The 25,678-nt window shown below is 38.8% G+C and overlaps 1 protein-coding gene across 1 annotated transcript in view; it reads left to right on the forward strand.

The window, feature by feature from the left end:
* dpp10 (dipeptidyl peptidase like 10) overlaps positions 1–25,678 on the forward strand; it is a gene marked incomplete at its 3' end in the record, with an annotated part of 154,728 nt that overhangs the window by 79,779 nt on the left and 49,271 nt on the right. The window contains exons 4-5 of the mRNA XM_083921935.1: positions 678–772; positions 901–975. Coding sequence (XP_083778061.1) covers positions 678–772; positions 901–975 — 170 coding nt within the window. The remainder of the gene's footprint in view (positions 1–677; positions 773–900; positions 976–25,678) is intronic.

Raw genomic sequence — 25,678 nt, forward strand, 5'->3', positions numbered from 1 at the left:
CAGATTGATTTTATGCATCAAAAGGGTTAAATTAAGCATTTCTTAAGTGTTTTAGTATTTCAAAATATCATGATACATACTGTATTGTGTATTGATATATAGCTAATATATCTCAATATTATGTATAGGTCATTTTATCCAAACCTATTATAGAATATCATTTTGTTATCAAATAACCTCAAAAAGGAGAGATATTATTTTGTTTAGGGTTTCTGAAGGTTTTCTGCATATTGACGAGTATTATTGTTAATCAATGTGAGAGGGACCCATTTAATAAGCTCTCAGGTTAAGTTGCAGGTCCAGAATAAGTTTCCTGGCGCTGCCACACAGGGCTCTCCCCCATCAACACAGAACACGTTGTGTTACCTAGAAGATGAAAAATGTAGGCTTTCCCTTGGTGTCTGCCGGCAGTGAAATCTCACTTTTGATTCTCACAGTTAATCACATTACATTACAGCTGCACAAACTGCAGCCTGTTTGCCTGTCTGCTGCATTGTTACTGATATATAATTTGAGGGAATGCTGAGGCATAGAAAGCATTTGTTTTCACTGGCATCTCTGCGGTCCTAAATAAAGTCAAGGTGGCAGTTTTCTCTGTATTTTCTTTTTCAGTACAGCTAAAACATTTTTCCTTCATACACAGTTTTTTTCTTTGTTCCCTCTGTTTCTATTCACAGACTCTGAAGTCATCTACAGAAACAGTGATGGACACGTCATCAAGTTCAACATCCTTACTAATGAAACAGAGATTGTCCTGACAAACACAACATTTGTAAGTAGATTTGTCATACTGTTTATTAAGTGATGATGATTTGTCATAATATAAACACCATCATAATGACTGACATTTTAAACAGTAAGCATATCTCTCCGTCTTTCTTTCTGTCGTATTTCCACTAGATAAATTTCAACGTGGCCAAGTATTCTGTCTCCCCTGATCTGAAATATGTGCTCTTCGCTTATGATGTGAAACAGGTATGTTTCCTAACAACCATGATTTTTTTTTTTTGCAGTGAGAAATTACTGACATGATTTCACATTTTTCAAATCTCTGTCTTGAGATTCTCCTCTGGTTATTTGTAACCGATAACCACAAAGAAACCCAGGGTTTATGTCACCGCTAGCATGATCAACATCCAAAATGTCTGGTGGTAAATACGCCAAATAAATAAATAAATGCAATACATAATGTAACTAACAGCTTTCAAATCATTTTGATACTACACTGACTTGTAATAAGGAGGATGACAGTCATTCCCACTCTGCACCCTGAACACCTGTTCTTACTACATAACTTAGGTGAGCAGGGAACACTGTTGTTGTCCTGCCACAATTGGAGTTTAGCATGGTGTCAGATGTACTGCCACACGAGCGCTGACAGTGGAAGTCCAGTTCTGATTATATTGTAGTCATTACTTTACTTTGATTTTTAGTTTTGTAATTGTTTTATTTAGAACTTGGATCAAAGCGTAATTCAGTTTGTTTTCAACCCTTTGTTGAACAGAGAGCTTTATCTAGTGGACTAAATAATGAAAATGCTTCACGAAGCTTCATTTGGACGTCAGCACTCCTAGGAACCTGCACTGCGTCAGTGTTGACTAGGATGTCAATGGAAGAATAGATACGTCCATCACTCTTATAAGGTTAAGATGATGGCACACGTTGACATGATGTTCCTCCCAATAAGGTTTACATCAGCATATTCAGTTTAATTCCAAACTGTCAGGTTTCTTTCCCTAAACACATCTGTCAATTTAGTCCATGAATGAATTCAGCACATTCAAGCATGCTCTTATTTTGAAAAACCATACAACATTTTGGCACTAGCCTAAAAGGATTGATGTGTCGGTCCTCTGCTCTTGGTTTTACTGTTCTGGAAAGGACTTCACAGCCACTTACAGGACAAGCAGGAGAGCTATTTAAGACCAAGCAGACCATTCCCGGATGACTTTCCATCCCTCCTGTCACTCACCTCTTGTTATTTACTGGGTTGTAAGAAATCACATCCCAGGGTTATAAAGACAAACCCATGCTGAATTGTCGGGGTTGAATAAACATCTACACATAGCCTGTAGTGCTTGATACATTTTGACGGGGGTGCAGGTCAGGGCGTGCTTGGAATTCTATTGTGGACTCTGTGCGACTGGCAGGTCACATTCATTCACTAATGGAGCAGTGGGGCAAGCTTGAACCGTAATTACCGGCTTTCCATCAGAAAAGAGTAGATGTAAAATGAGATATGCAAATTGGACCCTCGACTCTGGAAGGGATCGACTGTGAGGATTAGTGACAAGGCGATTAATCAGAACTGATTTGCATACTTTGTATGAAGGGTTAGAGTCACAATTTAGAACTGCATGGCCAATAGCCACCAGCTCAGTTTATTTTCAGCACTAGATGTGTTGGGGGAACGCGAGGCAAGTTTATTTGTAGAGCACATTTAAACAACAACAACATCATTCAAAGTGCTTTACATACAAATCAAAGGTATTTGAAAGACACGTATGTAATTACATTTAAATAAAACAATTAACGAAATAAAAAATTAATTCAAGGAATTGATGCTGCTAAAAGGAATTTTAGCATTATTAATGAAAAAACATTAAACAATGACCATATATTCAATGCAACCTGAGGATTAGGAAGAATATAGTCAAAATTGTGCTGTTGCTCTATTTCTAATCTACTAAATAGGTTCGGCTTTTTTTAAAGATTTAATAATTTCTTTAAACTTGTGTAAACAAAACATTTACATTATGAGTTTGCGATATAATAGTTTGTAATTTACCTTGCAGGAGAAAATATTTTAAGGATGAATCAGTTTAGCTGTAATAAAGACAAATCAATAAAGACATATTTTTATAGGGGCCTATGGGGTACTGAAATTTTGGGGAGGCACACAGAAATCAGGCTGAGTAGATAGAAAGGAAGAAATCACATACTGATATATTATTGATTTCTTACTTTACCGTGGATGTAAAAAGTAGTCTGATGCGCATAGACTGATACCAGTACAGTTAACATTTTAAATGTCCACAACATCAGTTTTTAAGCTAGGTGTTAGCTCATCCATTGTTCTTAAAGGCTAGTTGCCATTTCCTTAAAAAGTAAAAGGAAAGTACTATACAGTTTGTTTTGCTGATTACATATTATGCACATGCAACTCACCCCTTTTTCCCTATGTATTTCTGTAAAAGTGAAAAACATTTTCTTTTAAAAAGAAAGAAAAAATAGGACTTGCATGCCAATCCAGACTTGAAAATAAAGCAGAAATTACAATGTTCTGTTTCAAATTCACTGTCACATTTTTATTGTGCATTATTTGAAGTTGCAACATAGAAGGTAGAACAACAGCACCACCACTGTCATGACAGTGCAATATTAAAAAATGATACCATACATGCAGAATAAGGGGTGTGACAAGATTATACATGATATTGAATCCACGAGAATGATACGCAACAAGATTTTAACACTTTTTTTAAATGTCAGTATTTTCTTTACAGGGGGAAATGATTTTAGCAGAGAGCTGTGGTGGTGCTGAGGTGTCTTTGCATAGTACTTGTGAGTAGCCTACAGTACTCAGGGCGGTAAAGTAACCCCCCCCCCCCCCCCCAACCGGGTCCACTGCCGGGGGGCCTCGCCGCCTAAAAGGGTCCCGCTCGCCGTCTGTCAACATGAGACAAGAAGTGGTGTGATGACTGTCACTCGCTCATCTCACAGAACAGATACGATTCCATTTTATTAAGTGGATCGACTCACACCTGAGTTTTCTCTTAAACATATGAACCATATCTACACTGACTGATCAGATCAGTCTGTGTGTGTCACCTGCTGCCTCACTCGCTGTGCTGGGCAGTGAAACAAAGTCAATGAATCAGTTAAACACTGTTGATTTCTACTATTTACTATTAACTAACTATTTTGGTTTGTATTTGGTTTAGTCCAGCCCCAGCCTGGTCAGTGCGTACATGAACTGATGAAGCCTCTTGGATGAGAGGTGAAACGTCTTCCTAGACAAATAACCAAGTCCAGTTGCTTTTGACTGAAATTGCTTTCGGGATAACGACGACCTGGACAAATAAGAATATTCACAAGCCTATTTTGGTTTAGTTCATTTCTGCTGTCACTCGGCTCAGGAGAGACAGACTGTCCCAGCTCATCACATACGGAGTCTTCTGGTCCGTCAGGTCCTGACACTGTGACTAGCTATGGGAGCTCATGTGAGAAGTGTTTGTGTTATGGGCACTATCTTCTTACACTGCTAACATATTGTTCCTGTCTTATTTATCACTCTGTTGCTGTTTAGCCTCTTACATATTGAAATGGTGAGACATCTGGTCTCGCATGTGCGACTAGATGTAAAATTCAGTCGCACTCTGGAGGGCGCCACGCCCCCTTGCCGGTGAAAGCAAAGGAGTAGAATAGTGCACTAATACGAAAAAAAGGGGTGAGTACTCAGTAAATAAAAATAAATTCAATTACATTTGAGAAAATGCAAGTATTATTTCTATATTTATTGATAGAATGATGGCAGAAAGATGACAGAATGATGTCAGACAGATGCAGTGAGTGTGTGTGTAAGAGAGAGAGAAAGACAGTACATTTTATTTAACCTCTTGTGGACAAATTGGTGTTTGTTTTGTTTCACAGAGCTAAACTAAAACAACAGTATATCAAGGACAGAGAAAGGGATCGTTATCATAGTTCTGCATTACCTGGTGATACAGTGAGGTAGGAATAAATGTATGGGTATGTCACCCGTGGACACTGAGTGGGGTCGTTGACCCTTTTCTTCTCTGGTAAACTGTATGGACAAACATTCCCTAACTCTTTGATTTAATCCATGATATAGCTGTCTGCCTGACCAACGTTAGCCATTGCAGAAGGTTTCCAGGCCGGCTAACGTAAAAAAGGGGAAATCCGGACATTACGGCTTAGGGCTGCAGCTATTGAATCTTGTTGTAATCGAGTGTTATACCGATTATTCCATCAATTAATTGAGTGATCGGATAAAAAAATCTATATAATTCTGTGTACAGATATATTATAATTTGCATTGGCCTATTCGGTGTGGTAACCTAACAGGGGTGTGTGTGTGTGTGTGTGTGTGTGTGTGTGTGTGTGTGTGTGCTCGCATGAGGGGGAGAGAGAGAGAGAGAGAGAGAGAGAGAGAGAGCGAGAGACGAGATGTGTGTGTTGAAGGCAATACACTCGCAATTTACCATGAATAAGTTTTCTATTCAAACAATTCAAAGTGGTGCATAAAATTCTATGTGACACGTGTTTATGCTTTCTCTTCCTGTTTCTCGGCAACTACGATCCGTGTGGAGCAATGATCCCAACGCCCTAAATAGGAATTAAATGAATCATCGAGGCAGATATTTTACCTCATTTTGCCTTTGGAAACACTTCTGAGCCCGTTTTAGTTTGAAAACTATGGGGTTGTGTTTTATGGGCAGAATGGAGATGTTTGGAATTGATGACGCATGCACTCACAATCAGTCAGTCTTATTAGTTAGGTAGGCTGATTTATTGGGCTTTCAACCCTTTTATAACCCTATTGGGCTCATTTGCCCATCACTTCTCAAAGTCAATCTCATGGAGGTGCTAGAGAAAAGAATGGGGATCACCAAAGTCAGTCACATCAGTCACAGTCATTGTGGATCATTCTTACATGTAACTCTAAAGCAATGTGTTTATGTTATTGGTTTAGTTCTGTATATTCAGAAAAACTACCATCATGAACAGAGCTGTACAGTCCGTTGTAAAATATATATTTCAACATGAAAATATGAGTTGAGGCTTAGTCTAAGTGCTCAATAGTTTGCTTAGTGCGTTCATTAGTTGTTTTAATGTAAAACAGAGATGGATCAAAGTGAATATAGTTTACCAAACAGATATTTTATATAAATAATAATTGAGGGATCAGCTCTCTTTGTAGTTTTTTTTGCACTTTTAAAGGTGTTTCATATCTCATGCATAATTATAACAGCTTTTACGAAACTGTTAGCAGGCACATTTAAACCAGCATCAGTGTTAAATAAGAAATATGTTGCTGATGTTCTATTCTAAACCTGAGGCCTATATTCATCACGAATTGACTGTTTTTAATTTGGTGAGAGAGAAGACACATTTTTAAAGCATGGACTGTATCATAGAGATTGATATAGTTCCCATGACATCATCCATTGGTTTGTAGACTACCGTTTTGAAGCCTGGAGTTTGGCTATTTGGCATTCGGGTTGCTCTTTAATTAAACTCATAAAACTGGACCTTTACAACATTGTTTCCATCATTGTATCATCATTATTCGTCTTTGGTCTTGTGCTATCATAATTTGAATGCCACTTGATAGCTTGAAAATCTATGACCCAAGACATGAGTTGGAGCTAATCCCAAAGACCTCCAAACAACTCTGGCTTCTACAGCACATAATAAAATAATACACTTTATTTCTGTAGCGCCTTTCAAAACCAGGGTTACAAGGTGCTTAACAAAATAAAAAAGCATACATAATGTACTGTAATGCAATACAAACAGGGATTTCAAAGAGTCATGGCACACATACTATATATACATAGGGATATAAAATAACATATTAGATAAAATAAATTGTAATAAACAAACCTTTATATAACAAGGCACTGAGTCAGCTGATCTGATATTGAGGAAGAGTTTGTTCCGCAGAGTGTGAACAGTAAAAGTATGATCCCCTTTTGTTTTCATCCTTAATCATGGGACATTTAACAACATTTGACCCTCTGATCTCAGGGATCTCGGAGCTTTATACGATGTTAAAAGTCCAATAATGTAGGGCGGAGCCAGACCATGAAGGGATTAAAAAGTTATCAATAAAAAACTTAAATTGAATCCTGTAGTGACTGGGGAGTCAGTGTTATTTATCACTTGCACTGTACAGTGAAATACACTGTAGCCCATATCTTCCTTTATGTATTTATGTAAGCATCTTTGTAGGGCTTGTCATCTGTGTGATGAAAAATATTATTAGCAGTTCTATGAAAAAAATAAATAACTTTCCTTTATCTCCAGTGCACAGAATAATAAATAAACCATTCATTAATGCTTGGTAGAAATTTAACAGTGTGTGAATTTGATTCTTGTTTTTTTTCCTGAATCTTCGGGTACAGGTATTTAAGTATGTTTTGTTATATTTTAAACAAGTTATAAAGAAATAACAGTGCCTAATGGTTTAGATTTGTTTAAAAAAAAACTTGTGACTCAAGGACCAGTTCGGAACCAGAATCAAGTTATAATAAAAACAATATGTATTCTTGTACAAGAAGAGAGCATAAAGTACACTTAAACACGAGTGTCTTAACATGCTCTGATGGAAGTCCTCAGAGCCAAGTCATTTAAACATGCAGTTGAACAGTAATGGTTGTCATGGTGATATATTTAGAAAACATAGTAAGTTGTCTCAGCTATTCCCATAGCAATCGCTGACTCTCCTGCCGACCCCGCAACACGCTGTGAGAAAAGGTGTCTGTTGTCACAGTGAAACACAAAACAATTAATACAGCCAGAGTTCCCACATATAATAATAACATGTCAACTTTTTCCATGGATTTGTCAACACAACATTGTTTTTTGTCGGCAATAATGGCGTTGCCTTATGCATCAACTGCCGTCAAAGCAAGGATATATAAAAAACAATGTTTTACGTTTACATATAGCTTCATTGTTCTGGTGCACAGTCAAATCCAAACTGTATGTTCAGCGTTACAATAAAGTAATTAATAATAATAATAATCTGTTGTGCCAACAAGTTTAATTATAGCTCTCTCACTAAATGTTGATGCAATAAAAGAGTTTTAAGAGCTAACAAAAACCATCCTCATGTTGTACAGTTTGTACAGACTGCACAGTTAATCAACTTTTCTGATGACACAGTTGTGAGATGTTCATGTCGTCTGCATAATTTATAAAGTCTCAGCCTGTGTGGACGCTGCTGACAGCAGTGAAAACAGTCTGTATCTTATTCAAGACAGGCTTAGCCAGAGATACAAATGAAGGCAAAATGTGCTGAACATTAAATCCCTCCAGAGCAACACAAGAAATGGACAAAAGCCTCCTGCTTGTCAAACATTTGGTGAGAACTGGCAGAGAGCAAAGACGACAAGTACACGCTCTTAAACTCAATGCTGTAATTGAATTGGTGAGCCAGTATTAAAATAATCTGCATACATGAAACATCATTCTATGTGTAGCCGTAACGCCTATGTATTTGTTTACGAAACACATTTTCAGAATTAACTACAGTAACCAGAGGAAAAAAATTGTGGATGTGCGTCAGAAAAACTGGGTGTGCCACATACTAATTATCTCTATGTTTACAACCCCACATATACCCTTAGATGCACTGTATAGGTGCAACCAGCATTCCATAGATGATTGTTCATTTCTGGATTAACTTGGACTCCTAAGGACAAGAAAAGGCCCCAAATCTCTACCTTTTTTAAGTTAATTAGTTGTGTTGTGGATTTAGCTTAAGTTAGAGTGATTGTGTGTTTTGTTTGCATTTATTCATTGTTAATGTTAATAAATGTTGTGTTTATAATATGTCTGTTTATTTAAAATTACACAAAGATGAATGTGCCAGCCTCTTCTGGTAGAACTCCCAAATCCTTCAACTGACTAGCTATTGGCGTATGAATTTTGTTTGTGCTTATTAAGTTAATTATTAATCATAACCCTAAATTAATAGTTTTGTATATTTCACGAGACTTTATATTAGCTGACTCTCTCTCACAGACTGGCAGCGGTGCAGCGTAAGTGATTACATAGATTATTTCAGGAATGCCTCAATACGCTATGGAGGCTAGTCTGTGTGTGTGCAGGTGAAGCGAGACGGAGGATGAAGTCAGAGCAGACAGCTGTAGCTGCTGATGTTCGGAGCAGAGAAGAAATTAGCAGTTAAGTTGTTAAGTTTTAGTAAATGTTTCAGATTTACTGACGCTGGTTTGTTTCTGTAAACAGCCATCATGTGTACAGGAATATGTATAAGCTGAGTTCTCTGTGCTTATGTAAACACCATATTCTGAATATGATCATAAGCCTCATAAACTGGATACTCATGTCCATGTAAACACACTCATTTGTGAATGTGCATAGATCTCAGCTTCTGAAAATATAGATATGCTGATATAACTTAAAAAAAATAATTCACAAACTAGGAACACAGACCACGCCTTAGTTTGCTTTTAATTCAATATTCTTATGTATGTTTACATCTCTACTGATCAGTCTCGAAATAGCATTTCTGGTCCAGCTGCAGTATTGTTAGTCCGTCTGTTTGTCACGCACCTGGCCTGGTTAAAAACTGTAAAAACAAATACGATGATAAAGCAAAAGAAGTCTGTAATTTCCGTTGTGGTGCCAAAAGTTATTTCAGTCAAATAAAAAGGTATTTCTGCATATCAAAGGAACTGGGTGGCTTTGATGTGTCCCACATAAATATTTAGAAGTAAAATAGATTAATCACATCAATGTCAACCTGATGATCACACTATAAACTGCAAACACGATTGATTATTCAGTTACAAGAAACATTTAAATTTAAAAAAAGACATCTTTGCTATACCCACGGACATATAGTTATGTATATTTGCATATTATGATCCAGATAAAAGCAGTACACGCGATATAGGTTTAACAGGCTGTGCCGGTGGACTAAATCACTTCTTGGCATTATGTGACAGTTAACATGAAGCTAACATTTAGCTGAGCCGATAACCAGCCCAGGTGTCTGGCAAAAAGGGGCCTGTTCAGGATACTGCAGCAGGACCAAGTTTGAATGTGTAAATTTGTTGATGACTGAAATGGTGAACTTCCATGGGTGCAGCATAAAGCAGAAGATGATGTTTTCCTGTGCAAAGTATGCAATACATGGTTTTATGCAGTCAGGATGTGACGGGTAAGGAGTGTTTGCATGTAAGATACATCGCTTGCTAAGAGATGCAATCAAATTATACTCATTAGTGTTTAACATGCTTTGGTTTTTATTCGGGCAAGTGACATGACATCCCGGCGAGTAGAAAATGACCTGTACTTGCGCGATGGGAAAAGTGCTTTAGAAACTTTAGTGTCAACCCCTGAATACCATCTCTCCTAATAAGACCAGGTTTTCCCCAGAAAGACCAAAGCCAATTATCTACAAAATCGAAATCTTTTACTGGGCACCATCCAGACAGCCAGCAGCAAAATGATGACATATGACTATACATGTCATCACAAGTCAGGTTGGGCAGGGGACCAGAGAAAATTACGGTGTCTGGCATAGTCTTCGCATATATACACACTGACACATCAACTTTAGTGACTTCTGATTGGCGTAACCAGGTGTCATTACCGCTGACGTGAAGAACAATCTTACCATATTTACATTATTCTTAGCCAGCAGTTTCAAATAGGACTCAATGTCACCCGCTCCCATGGGACGCATTTCACTATGGTTCCTGGTGTCGCTTCACGTTTATCAGAATTGAGCTGCCTAGCTAAACATAAGACACTCCGAGCAAGAGAAAGCAGGAGAGGACGAGGGAAGAGATCACCTACTGAAAAACTAAGTGCTAAGCTAAAGTGGCTTACAGAGCTAGTAGTGCGTAAACAACTGTAGGACTAGTGAGAACTATGCTGAAAGGAGAGCTTTGAGTGCTTAAATAGAACTTGTGGGTGTTTGAATGTTATTGATAATTATACTAATAATGTAAATATGCTTTACAAAAATATACACACAAAAACAGACACTCAAACAGCAAGTTGGTCTTGGTGATGGGGTTGAGAAGGCTGAGGTCAGCGGAGCGGGGGTGGCGAGTTGGGGAGTGGCAATGGAGGAGACTAGTGAAGTATGAGGGTTGTTGAGATCAACCTGCAGTTACCTCCTGGGTCCGTTGATCGGAGGATAGAAGGAGAGATCTTGAGATGATGGCTTGAGATCACACCAATATCTTTATTGGAGCACTTTGCAAAGCGGAGACAAGTTCTGATACAACACACACTAGGTCATACTTCAGACGAGTCTGTTGTTGTCTCGGGGTAGAGGCTTTAAATACCCTTCTGTCGATGCTAACGCCTTAAAGGTAAAAAAGGCGGCAATGGGCGTTAATCTGCCTGGCAACACATTATAACACTAAAAGCTGTGTGAAGGAAATTAGTGCATGTCCCTATATGGCTATCTAGAGAGAACAGATCTGTCTGTGTTTGCACCACACGAAATTGTTAGTTAATGAGTATGTGTGCCTAAAATGAGGAAATGAGCATTCCTCTGTTCTTTAGGGTCATAACGAGGTGATGTGTGAGAGAGCACGAGATCTCTATCTTCCACACTCTACAGATTTGAACTCTCTTTTCTGTGAGGCTCTGTGATGCAAGTTATTATCTACTCAACCAGCCAGGACTAGTCTTTTTCCAGGGGTTTATGTACCATGACCCCACTGTGCACCAACTTCAGTTTAGCCATTTCAAAAGCCACATGACCGAGCAGCTCATTTCTCTATCTTCTACAGGGTTCAGGGTTGTTTAGGGCTTGTAGGTGGTTAGGAGGATCTAGAAATGTATACGTTGTTGTATGGGAAACCAGTAAAGTTGACTATAGGAGTGATGTGTGCTCTGGAGGGGGAGTGAGTGAGCAGTCCGGCAGCCGAGTTTTGAACATATCGCAGTTTTTGAAGAACACTTGAGGGGAGGCCATACAGGGTGTTGTTGCAGAAGTCGAGTCTGGAGATGATGAAGGCGTGGAGTGTTTTGGTGGTTGAGGAGAAGAGAGTGGGGCTACGGCGTGAAATGTTGCAGAGCTGGAAGAAAGATGCTTTTGTGACGTGGTTGATGTGTGACTTGAATGAGATTGTGCTGAGGTTTTTGACCAGAGGGCAGGGAGTGACAGAGTGACCATTGTTGCAGAGTGAGAAGTTCTGGAAGGTGGGGAGGATGAATTTTGGTCAAAAGGTAAGCAGTAGTTAGCCACTGTAGTGATATCATAGCAAAATCAGCTGAGTTAAGCTAGAGCTGCAAACAAGTGACCAAAATGCAGAAGCATTGGAATTGAGCCAATATGTTTACCGTAGCATGTCAGGACATCTCCAGTTAGTTGATTTTATGCCCTGTTTACACGGCAACGCTCCCAGGTGAAAACGACAAAATATTTGATCAGATTTGCCTTTTGTTTAGACGGCGACGGCATTTCTGGGGCTTAAAAACGCAAAAAAAGTGAACTCACCCTCCAGAGTGGATATCTTAATGCTCCATTGTTGTGTTTCCGTGTAAAGGGGTAAAGACACTAAAGTGTGCTCTGATCTGCTCACGCTGGCTCACCTCGCGTATATGTTTATGTAACATCCATGTGCAGAGTACAGGTTAACAACAACAAACATTTGGGACTGTTTCCATCAGTGGGACATTTAAGTGTCCTGGGCGGAGCCGAGGCGGTGGAAGGCTGCAGACTGTACTGCAGATCCCTGTCACACTGTACAGCGTCCTGCTTCTCCACTGTTAGGGAGAGAAGGAGAAGGAAGTTTCTACGCATGCACCAGCTCTGGGTGCTGTTGTGTGGCAGTGCTTCACAACTCCACCTAGCCACCTGAAGTGCATACTACATCGAATTTCACACACTTTTGCATCACCGTATGCACGCAGATGTTATGTTTCCCCCTCAAAGACGCTTGTCTAACACGGAATAATATGTGAGAACCTAGCGTTTCCTTTCTAGATCGTCTTCATCTAAACAGGGCCTTAGTTTAAACGAATATAGGAAATGTCCAATGTGCTCCAGTTAGTGATGGGCTAATGAGGCTTCATGAAGCTTCCTGAATCGTATTCTTAGGCCACAAGATGGAACTCTTGGTTAACAACTCAATGAATGGTAATTCAGTGTCATTTCAACCATTTGTTGAACAAATAATGCCACTGTAATAAAGAAATCGGCCTATGTACCATAATGTAGCCTCATTTGCCCAGCACTAGCTCCAGGCACTTGGGATTTTTTATGTGTTTAATTTTTTTTCCCTCTCTCCCTCATCTGTCAGAAAATAATTGGTGGGCCTTTTTTCTGAAGAAAATAATTTAGAATATTTAAAATGAACAATTATTATGATGCGACCACAAAAGCCTAAGTTTAAAACAAAACAGTCTAGTAAGGTTTTAACTAAACATTCATTTTGCAACTGATTTTTGAGTAGCGCAGACAGACCTGTGACTACGCCACAAGTAAAGGACACTCAAGTCCTTTGTTGAGGTTAGCGAATCATGGTTTTGGTCAAATAATGTGAAGTCATTGCTGATTTGAAGCATGAGACAGGGTTAATTGATTTTCCCAATATTCATTCAAAACTACAATGTTAAAGCAGCTATAATCACTATCAGCTCAGTGTAACGGAGCTTTAAAGTAAGTTTCAGCTCAGTGTTTAGCTGCCTGCCATGATATTTACTGTTCTGGTTAACTCAAGGCTCTTCATATTCATTCAAATAGCTCAAAGACACAGTTAGACAATGTACTGCACACTGCATACTAAATTAAAAGTTAAGTATGTATAAGCAGCAGAGCAACACTAAAGTATCCTCAAGCAATACTCCTCTGCAATGCTGTATCCATCATGTTTTTAGTCCGAGCTACTGTTGAAGTAAAATTGTTTCCACTGAGTTTAATATTTTCCAATATTGTTTAAAGGGAAATTCAAATCATGAAAGTGTTTGTTTTTTTCTACATTATATATGTTGTAATGGCTGATTTATGAACCCAATTGGAGAACAAAAGACTCCGAGAAAATGAAGGTAGTTCAACAGTTTACTTAAGTTCTGGCAAACAGTTCAAAAACGCTCGGTCAAAAATGCTCGGTCAAGGCAGACATGTTCAGTACCAGGGAGATGACAGCACAGGCGGCAGGCAATCCGATGAGGAGCGGGCATCAGGACCCATATAACCAGGCGAGCAATCAGAAACAGGCAAACAGGAACCAGGGGAGCAGAGTCTGAAATCTTGGGGACAGAAGGCTGAGACTATTACCAGGAGGCAGACTAAGCATGAGAATCAGGGGCCGGCCAGGTCGGTACTGGGACATCAGGAGAATGCTGGAAAGAACAATCTGGCAGGGCAGTGAGTGTGGAGCTGGTGAATATATACTGGGCTGATTGCATGTGATGAGAGGCAGGTGAGTAGAGTAGACTGATGAGGTGGGCGTGGCAGGCAGGAGCAGATGGCTGAATTGTGACATATGTGAACTTGTGTTTTTCCTCTCAACTATATCGTAACGTCACTCGCCATCGTTAGTAAACATATTATCCCATGGTTAATTATTTACACCATCTACTAACCAAAATGACTAGGATTAGAAAAAATGTTCTGGTTTTGCTAAGTACGTCAGGGACACGAACACTACCGGGACACAAACTCTGGTGCCCTGGGTAAAAGTCCTGTGTTTTGGGAGACATCACCAGACAGACCCTCATCCTTACATGGAGCTAAGCACTCTTGTCCTACGCCACCTCATTTCCTTCTTTGCCATGGATGTAATTTTTACAGCAATAAATATATGGAAAACACATAATTTACAGTGCATTACTTTTTATAGTTATATTTACGAACAGTGCACAAGGACAGCCTGATTATACTGTAGTGTTCTAAAGCTGTTTTCCGAAGATGTTACTGCTACTAATTGGAAATATTTGTTCAATCGAAAAAATTTCTTCATTTTTGACATCTCACATGTATGCTAATGAATCAAGTTGAATCATCTACAACACAGATGCAATATGCACCAGTCCTCATTTCATGTTTATTGCGAGACAACAAGCTTTGGTTTTTGTCTAAAACCTATTTACACTGCACAGCAATGCAGTACTGTACTGTACCAATGCATCAGGTCAGGGAGTTATAAACAAACAGATTTCCTCTTTTTTTTGTTTAGTACATATTTGTTACTGGGAATTGACCAATGTTTTCTTCCCCTTTCTGTTTTCGTAGGTGAGAACATTTTAGTGGTTTTGAGTGGTCGAGAACACTCTGACCAAGACAAGAAAAAACCCCCACAAAAACACAAATTGTTTGTCCAACGCAAGAAAGCACAAGTTTTAAGATTAGGGCAATTGAGCAATTTTGTTTTTTTAAACATTAGAAAACTCATAAATCGATCATATGATCAAAATATATAATTATACTGTATGTTTTGGATTTTAACTATTTGGTGGCTAATAAATAATTATGATTAAGTTGTATTCATAATTACAGTAGGCACACATGGGTAAGATCAGATTTGGGTGGAGAACGTTTGATGCATCTGGAGTTGACCTCTCTTATTTCTTTCACTTTACAGAAAATTGAGGGAAATATATAATAAGAGTGTTTCTACATGAGGACCATTGTGTGATACATGATTGTTGTAGCATCTTGCAGTGTGTTTTGTTAAAAGCATACTAAAGTATATTATTATCATGTGCATTTTATCTTGCCATGATTGATTTTTAAAATATATCCCTATTTTTCAGAGCTGAAATGGGGCTTTAATGGGGTTTGTTGTAATCCTGGGCTTTGATCCATGAATTCTACCATGAAGTCTGTGCTTGAAGTTAATGGTAACCTGTAATGACGGATGAAAAGAATAACAGAGGGAGCTGGCACTGCTCTACAATGAGTAAACGAGTCTCCTGCTAATCACACACTTTGATCCCATGCAGACTTTGAACTGATAAGTTGTTCCATACACCACAGTCTTTGTGCCCGGACTTCAGAAGCTACGCTAGTTGGTTATATGGATCTGCTCTGACGTCAGTAAAGGAGTCTCCTGTGTTGGAGTAAGCTCTTTGAGTGTCACCTATCTGGAGGATTACATACGTTATCTGACTATATCCGGGAGTGATTAAGCTTGATAAAAGCTCATAATCTCTGGGATTCAGGCCTCAGTTTATGTAGCCTTATAGACATCTTGTAATACTTCAGTAGAAATCCTCACACCCTAGTGACTTTTTCAGTCTCTACATGTCATCTTACAGCATCTTTGTGGACCAGTGGTTTCAATCATGCATCTTCACTGGAATCATGTGGGGGACATGTGTTGCATGTTCTCTCTCACTTAATATACATATGTTCTGTTCCTTTTCCACTGAAGCTAAAAGAAAAACACTTAAACAGAACATGAATAGCTTATTAGCCTTAAGCTATAAAGCCACAGGAGTGTGTGGGTTTGATGATGACTGATTTTTCACTGATTCGGAATGACAGCCTCCATTGTTTGCACGTCAGGGCGTAAATTGATTGCATCCTTACATGTGTAGATTTCTTCCTGTTTCCGGCTGCCAATGCAAAAGTTAAAAAAGCCATTTTCCTATAACTTTGAGTGTTCTGAATGGTGTTGTCATCATTAAATGCTTATTTTATTACATATTTGTATGAGACAAGTTCATATTTCAGTGTCCTACCTTAAACCAAAATTGCTGATGAAAGAACAATGAGCTAAATGAGAGTGGGGAGTCACAGCTGTACTGTTGAAAACAAAGGGAGAAGAGGAAACAGAAACCACCTGTTGTATGTTAGAAAAAGGTCACAGTGATGTATAATTTCATGGTGTAAAAACAGCACCTGCATCTCTGAATTCTGGTTATTCTTAAAAATGATTGTGATTGAATAGAGGATGCTGCAGTGAATGGTGATACTAATTATTATATGGTATATCAACATTTTTGTGATGACACCAACAAAATAAAAAAAGGAAAACTCCTGCCTTACTTTCATTGACTCTAAAACCCCTGGATGTTCTTTAATGTGGCCGAGGTGAAGGGGCTGAGTCTGGAGAATGAGGAGAAGGACAAGAAGGTCATGTTCCTTGAGAGTGAAGTGGCCGACCTGGAGCAATACACCAGAATGAATGACGTGATTATAACGGGGCTACAAATCAAACCTCGTCATTTGTACATGGAGTCGCCACTCGCTTGTACGCACAGTCTGCCACACCTGACCGTGATGGGCATCATGTGGCAGCATTCCTACAGTCAAAGGGAATCGACTTTGACTGCAACACCATTAAAGCTTGTCACCCTCTGCCTCGCAAAAGCAACACTGACAAACCGGCCGTAATAATGAGGTTAGTGAACCGCAAGCACAAAATCTAAAACTGGCTAACTAACTAAAACAAGGCAGGCAGCTGAAAGGGACAGAAATCTAAATCAACGAACACCTTACAAAACGAAATGCAGATATTGCCAAGAAAGCACGATTCCTCAAGAAACAAAATAAAATACAATCCACGTGGACCACCAACTGCGAAATCTTCATAAAACTAAACGGAACACTGGAGGAGGCCACAGTGATGGTGATCAGAGACATTGCGGAGCTTCAATAAGGCCGACCTGGAATTAAAAGTGAGTAAAAACCCTACACAACATGACTCACTCTAAAGGAAATCATTCATCTACATCTGGAGACGTACCTTCAGGTAACCCAAATGATTGCTGATAATGAGCGTCTGGAACTGAAAACAGTTGAATACACAATTTAAAAGACATGGAATACCATATCGACCAGGAAAAAAACTTTCAGTACAATAAGACCATTAAGGCAGATCAGAAGCTATCAATCATTAATTTTACCAGTAAAAGTCTGTATTCAAATGCCCAAAACATTAAGGAATATTTACGTCAATTTGCAATATCAGATACTTGGATCAACCCGGAAAAGGGTGTGGACTGTGTATGTGGACAAAAAACGTAATTGCAAGATGGTAGAAGGAATGACAACTACAATCTTACATTTTTTGAAATGTTTAACTGTGGAAATCTGCATGGATTTATAGAGCACCAACTTCCAATATTGATATATTCAGCCACTGGATGAAATAAATGTTCACAAGGTCTAATCAAAAGGTCATGTTCATCTGTTGGGATTTTAATATAGATCTGCTTAATCCCAATAATCACAAACAAACTGAAAACTGTATCAATACAATGTACAGTCTAAGCTTCTACCCAACAATCACCAGACCAGGCAGGATTACATCTCACTGTGCCACAATGATTGATAACATATTTACAGAGGTTATAGACAATAATACAATAAGTCGATTAATGATCAATGACATCAGTGACCATCTGCCAGTGTCTATAGTTTTCAATAACGACTACAAGTAGGAAAAACAGTAAAGTGCATCCAACTACAGAAGAGTACGGACAGAGGAGTCAAAATGGGGAAATATTATGTAAAGAAGAAAACATTGACAATGCTTATCAAATGTTCTTAGGGATATTTAAACTGTTGCATGATAAACATTGTCCAACAAAGGAAATCAAATTGAAATTGTAAATATTCAGATAGTCCGTGGATAACTAAGGGATTAGGAAATGCCTGAAAAAAGAAAAAAAATCACTATATAAAGACAACATAAAGCTTAGAACCAGATAACGAAAATAAATATAAGAAATATGAAAATAAGCCAACTACTTTTACAGTATGTTGAAAGAAAGGATATTAGAGTAAATTATTAGATAATAAATATATATATGTATATATATTAAAGGTCTATGGGATATATTAAATAGTGTTATTGGAAATGGTTCTAGACAAGTTTATTCTCCACATGACTTTAATAATGATATAACTATTGATAATATGGATAATGCAGTTAATGGCTTCAATAATTATTTTGTGAATGTTGGACGAATCCCTGTTCGGATGAGACCTGAAGACAATAATTATGATTTCATAGACATTAATCCAAAATCAATGTTTTTAACAGCTGTGGAAAAAAGTGAAATTATAGAGATTATTCATATGTAAATGTAAAAACAAAACTTCTGTGACATTGACATGAGAATAGTTCACATCTGTAACTTATCATTTAAAACTCAAACATCTTAGAAAAAACCTTTGCTCTCAAACTAAACAAATTCATCATTAAACACAACTTACTAACTGACAGCCAATATGGATTCAGACCAAACAGATCCACTTCATAAGCAGTCATTTAGCTAACTGAAAAAAATCCCAAATTCCCTGGACAAAAAGAATTATGCAACTGGTGTTTTTATTGATCTCAAAAAAGCATTTGATACAATAAATCACAACAGATTAATTAATAAATTAGAACGGTATGGTATCAGGGGTGTTATTTTAAACTGGCTGAGGAGCTATCTACAAATCAGGCATCTTGTTTGCTAATTAGTTGTGGTGTCCCCCAGGGCTCAGTGTTTGAAGAGTTTTTGTACGGGAGAGGATTTGCAGCAGCTACTGGAGTTAATTCCATCTGAAATGAGCAAATTACAAAAGTGCTTTGAGAATGACAAATTATCCTTGAATTTAAGCAAATTTTAAAAATCATGTTGTTTGCATCTATTTAAAAGTAGAGAAACCATCGCTAAACAGAGGAGGAGGTGTAAGATACCACATATCTCCAATTTACAATGCTGCCCTTTCATCCCCTCCCAGGAGATTCAACAATCTAACCTCAAAGAACAACTGTTCACAAATGGCCACCTGTGAATCCAACGACTGTCATTAAGACTCAATAGAGCACTAACATGAACTGATGAAGCCTCTTGGATGAGAGGTGAAACATCTTCCAAGACAAACAACCACGTCCAGTTTCTTTTGACTGAAATTGGTTTTGGGACAGTAGTGATGTTGAAATGAAGCTTCATGAAACATTTGTTATATTTGTCCACTGAATGGAGCTCTTGGTTTAAAGAAAAGGGCTCAATGAATGGTAATTCATTGTGTTTTCAACCCTTTGATGAACAGAGAGCTCTATCTAGTGGTAAGTAATGAAATCACTAGGGAACAGTAGTTTTCTTTTTCATAGGTTACACATTAATCAATGTTTCAAATAAAATTTCACTAAAGTTTATCAATTACATTGACAATTTTACACTCTGATTTTCAGTTCACATGCATTTATTCATTCCCATTATAAATTCCTGTAGTGTTTTCATTACTTAAAATTATAAATTGCACTTGTGAATAATGAATGATAAACCATGGCTAATCATATCACAACTCTTTTTATAAAATCCTTGACCCTTGATGAAAGTTAGGGACTGTGCCCCAAGCCTGGTTGTCATATTGTGGTGTTCAGAATATTCTTTCAAAGATCAAATTTGTAACATTAATATCATTCTGTTATATTGGCACCCATTCTCTTGTTTTGGCAAACTATATTCATTTTCCTTATGTTTTATTTGGGTGCTGAAAATGTCACAGCATTTTTTGGTTTTATCATTGAGCCGGCAAAAAAGGTCAGCGCACCCATGTGAGCCCTACACCTCATTTAAGGAGTACTGCTGAAAAGTTAATTTGAGGGCTCATTTGGGGCTCGTAAAGGGGTTTTCAATTTCATGGTGGAAAATAAGGGAAGTTTCAGCATGTCAGAATTTGAGAAATGTGTCTGAACACCTTGGCTTATCAGTTTTTACTCCTAGGCCCGGTTCTCCACAATACAGACTGATATTTGTAAGTCGATACGAGTCACTCAGTGAATCCTCTTCTCTCTAAACAGTCATTTACTTTCATGATGAACAAGACTCTGTATTATTGATGTTCCAGTTTATTGTTATGGGCCATTCATGGGTTCCTAGGCCGGAATCCAAAGCCTTATTGTAGTCTTTGTGTAATGTCTTTATAACTGCCATAAGCCTTATTAACATCTGTTCTTAGACTAGTACTAAAAAAAGATAATAATAATCTCTCTCTCTCTTTTCTGTAGGTATTGGATATAATTTACCTAGAAGCATATGTAAAACTTCACATTTACAGCTGCTTGTTGCAGCCAAAAACAACGCTATTGTAATTATCACTGGACACAGAACAGGTAGAGACCCACAAGCACAACTCAGACAGGTTGGTGGTGGATGGGTCAAACAAACAGGACTTTGTCCCAGGAGCTGGCAGTTCATGTCCCGTGTGTCACTGTAGTTGCATTACGAATGTACTTGTTAACTCCACCCACAATTATTTCTTAACCTTTAACAAATGATTTTGTTTGAATTCACAATGTTAACACCATGTTTCCTGTGTTTAAAATAGTAACCCTAGTTGAGCATCCGGTGGGATGCACAGGGCTACCCGATGCACTGACAAGTGACACCAAGAGGTCCTGAAAAAATTGCCATATGTTTGACCTATCCAACAACTAGACCACCTTTTTGTCGTTGTTAATCCGAGAGTAGTTTTGGGCTCCAAGTTTATCCATAGAAATGATCCTTTCTTTGCAGTTTTTGATCTTTACCAAGTATTTGAGGAAGTCAAGTCATGTTGTTACCGATGTGTGCTTAGGAGGAAGCATCAGGCAGGCAGCGGTCATAATACTAAAGGAAAAAGAATCAAAAGGCCTAGCCGCTGTCCAGCCTGAAGGAAGGGTCCAAAACAACACCTTCCAAGATGATTCAGAGCAATTGTAGCCTCTGGTTGACCCCTCAAGGTCTACCAGGGATCAGTTAAAGCTCTCGTTTGTGTTGTTGGGGTGCACAATACTTTTTGTTGTAACAGCCTCAGTAAAATGAAAGGTGCTGATAGCGGTTTCTCTTTTCCTGTTTAATAGGCTACACCTGCCTAACTAGGGCAGTTTGAATCTGAGAGCATGCTTAGAGGTTTTAATTTATTCATGTATATTTACACTTTTGTTTTGGCTCTCTTAAAGCTTAACTACGGCGAAAAACGAATACAGCCAGCAAGACAAGTTTGCTGCTGATCACCTATTAACAGAGAAATCCCGGACAAGTCGAGTTCAGTTCTATTGAACTTCAATAGAACTGAACTCGGTAATCGACTTGTTTGGGCTGCCTCTGAATATGGACGTAGCCGGCAGCTAAGGCTTGTAGCATTATAAAACAGTCTTTTTAAATAAACTGTTTCGTTTTATGTGTAGGGACCCTAATCATGCTACTGCAGAGGTTTGGTGTTATTTTAAGCAGTATTAGTGGTTAATCAAGGTTGTTTTGGATGGTTTAGCGCTCAGCCCTGAGCTACTCAGTGTTAGCCATGTCTAAGTGTTAGTGAGTCTCCGGCATTATTCATATTAAGAGTCGTACACTTTCAACATAAGTACTTTGTCAAGGATACGACACTACACAAGCAAATATCTGGCTTTGGAGTAATGTTGCCAATGCCAACTTCATAACCCGTGTCATCTTGGGAATTGTGTGGAATGTGTGGAATGCATTGTTGGAATTTGGTGATGCATCGTGGGATTGAATTAGAAATAACAACCACCTCCGCACCTCTGTTCCATCGACTTCTCCATAACATATAAAGTTGATATTGATTAATTAAGAATGGGTAGAGCAGATAGGTGAGCAGTGTACATGTTGTAGAGTATTTGAGACTTGTGAAGTTGGTTTTAAGTTGGATATTCAACATATATTCACGCCGGTTCCGGCCGCGACTTGTTACTGAGGTGTGTTGACGGTCAGTCAATCAGTTTCCAGTGAATCAGCGCGAGGCTCTAAGAGGTGAACTAACCGTCCGCCTGCTGCTAAAAATGGGCAAACCTCAGTAAGATGTCACGGCTGGGACCAGATTGAATATCCGCCGAATATCTAACTTAAAACTAACATCACCTTGGTGTAACTGAGGCAAGGACTCAACATCACGGTCTAATAAATACTGTCTTAATTGTTTAATAGTTAAGGTTGTGAATTGAATGTCTTTGGCCATCACATGGTTGTCAGTCAAAGTAGAAGACGGGAGGAAATTAGTTATTGATGCCAAGTTGGATACCAAAGTCGTCAGAGTTAAATCAACTTCTGTCCCAGCTTGGGAGATCACTCCTGTGGGATTGTATTACCTTTGTCACACCAATGACATGAGTCAGAGTAGGGTTATCTAAACCTTGTCTAACCTGTCTTTTGTCAATTTAAACAACGGCAGTCAACACAGGTTGATCTCTGTTCATTGAAGATTCAGATACAACCTGAGTCACAACCTGGGAGTAGACATACCAATGACTTCAGGTGGGGAAATGGGAGTACACAGTTCATATTCAGTGGATACTGCAGTCCAGCTGTCTACCACCAGAACTAATGTTTGTGCAGTATGTAAGTACATCACAATAATAAACATAGTATATTGTAATATAGTGGTTATCTGCAATATTGTACTTTTATTGTTGTTCATATTTTGTATTTTATATTGTATCTTATTTTTAGTACTTCTGATTGCTTTGTTCCGCTGCTACTATGACCTAATTTCCCCTTGGGGATAAATAAAGTTATCTATCTATCTAACTATCTAACTATCTATCTATCTATCTATCTATCTATCTATCTATCTAAACAGTCCTCGACATTAAAAAGAAATATTAAACTGGTTTGGCCTGTAGTATTATGACTAAATATGTCAAATTTAAAACAAAACCATTAGCAAACTTGATGGGTTCAGAGTTTTTTTTATTTATTCTGCAGTAGCATCTATGGCATACAAACACACGTGTCAGTGTTGTCCTATTCACATTCAGTGGATTTTTTTTAAGAACAAAGTAGAATGCAGATTATTTGTAGCCTACTGTTGGACTGTGAAATCAGCATCAAAATTACAAAAGAGTTCTGCTGCCGATGACATTTCTTTGCTCCGCTGCCTGATCGGAGCTGCAGAGCTGGACTGGATTAACAAAAGCAGTGCCTCTGAAAATACTATTGCACAGCAAACTGTCAGTCCACTCGCCAATTATGACTCCAGTTTTTGCTGTGGTCATGAACTTTGGTGTATTGCTTTCTCAGTGCATTCAACTTGTTTGTGACCTGTTTCTGTATAAAGCCAATGCCTCTCTCATTCAGCATTCGTTTTTATGTTACGTTGTACTTCACATCTGCTGCTTAATAACCTCTTCACCATGGATGACCGGGGGCTCCCGCTGCTCAAAGGCTGCCCACATATCCCTGGAGCTCAAACCTCAATTGTTCATTTCCACTGTAGCTGAAAACATTCCTGCTCAGTTTTATGACTGGTGATGTTTAAGTCCATTAATATTACTGCAAACAGACATTCCTGCTGTAATTGCACTGGTTGTTAAAGGTAATGCATTGTCTACAGGCAGCGTTCTGTGATTGACAATTGCGTCATGACTGTGCACCACCATTTGCACACAATGACATAATTTGTACCACCCTGGTAATGTTTAATTAACATTGAAATTGACAGGAATCAACCCTGGTTGAGCCCTCGACGGAAAATGGCCCTATGTTCGTAAGTCATTCATCAATCTGTGCCCCTATCAGTGTTATCTACTCTTATTATATCTACAACTCCTCTCAACTCTATATTGTGCCCTACCTGATTACGTATATGGCCCCTTGGTGCACCAGCATACAGTGTTGTTTAAGACAGTATTTTGTGCCCAATTTTGAAGCAGCAGTTCAGGAAGCATAATTTATGGTTTAAGTATGACAGAGCAGTACAGAAAGAGAGATTGGTGCATCTGCACAGACAGCCCAGTATCCCTTGGAATTAATGTTGGATGAATATTGGATGTTTCTGCAGTTTTGTCAACTTTCATGGTTTGAGTTGCCTTACTTTAACCATATACCTTAACCACAGTTTATTTGCCATAACCACATTCTGTCTATTGATCTGTGTATGCTGAAGATGGTTTATCTATAGCAACATTATATACTGTAGGATCATTACACTTATTATCCCAGCTGGGGCCCTTATATGTGGAGTTTGCATGTTCTTCCCGTGACTGCGTGGGATCTCTCTGGGCAAATGCTTCTCGCTGTCCATTTGTCATCACGCCGTAACACGTCACACGCATTGATTGACGTCATCGCGATGCGTCACTTTGTTTACAAATCTTTCCATAGACCTCAGATGAAAATATTCAAAAACAGTCAGACAAGACGCACAAAAACTCTGACCAAATCTGCAGTAAACACTCCACCTCCGCATCACACCAACGTGAACCTTTCGCCGCCATTGTTGTTGTTGTTAAATGTCCGCACATGGTCCGTCCTTCTATTTTTCTATGTCCGAACAGGCGCACATAAATGACGTCAGAACCGCCGTAGGCATCGTGATCGTGCTCGTGCTCGTACACGTGCGCGCGCTCGTGCTCGTACATGTGCAAACGCGCTCTACAAAAGCCCACCTCTCTCAGGCGGGCCGTGGACGTCCCGCTGACCGCAGTTATGCGCGGAGCGGGTGCACTCACACTGGTCAAACGCACTAGGCTTTAGCTGAAAAAACAGTTTTGGCCCGGTGCGGAAGGACAGTGTGAGTGCGCCCTAAATTACCCGTAGGTGTGAATGTGAGTGTGAATGGTTGTCTCTGTTTGTCTCTATGTGCCCTGTGACAGACTGACGTCCTGTCCAGGGTGTACTCTGCCTCACACCTGATGTCAGCTGGGATCGGCTCCAGCCCCCAGGCGACCCCAATAGGGACAAGCAGTTGAAGATGGATGGATGGAATTTATGAGTTTAAATTTCCCCGTTAATAAAGGGCACCAAGCCAGTGTCTACAGGATTATTATCAAACTTTGATGAAGGGTTCAATACCTAAGAATACTTTTATCAGCTTAATTAGCATGTATTTTATCTCTTAGACTCAATTGTCCGTTCCAAAACAGTAACCAGACTCTCGAGAGAACAGAACATTCTCACAACCAGATAAGATAATATACATATATTAAGTAAAATGATAATACAGGGAAATTAAGGACAATGCAATATCAATTAATAAACAGGAATAAAT

Source organism: Echiichthys vipera (genome assembly GCF_963691815.1).
Source record: "Echiichthys vipera genome assembly, chromosome: 10".
In the NCBI taxonomy this organism is placed as follows: Eukaryota; Metazoa; Chordata; class Actinopteri; order Perciformes; family Trachinidae; genus Echiichthys; species Echiichthys vipera.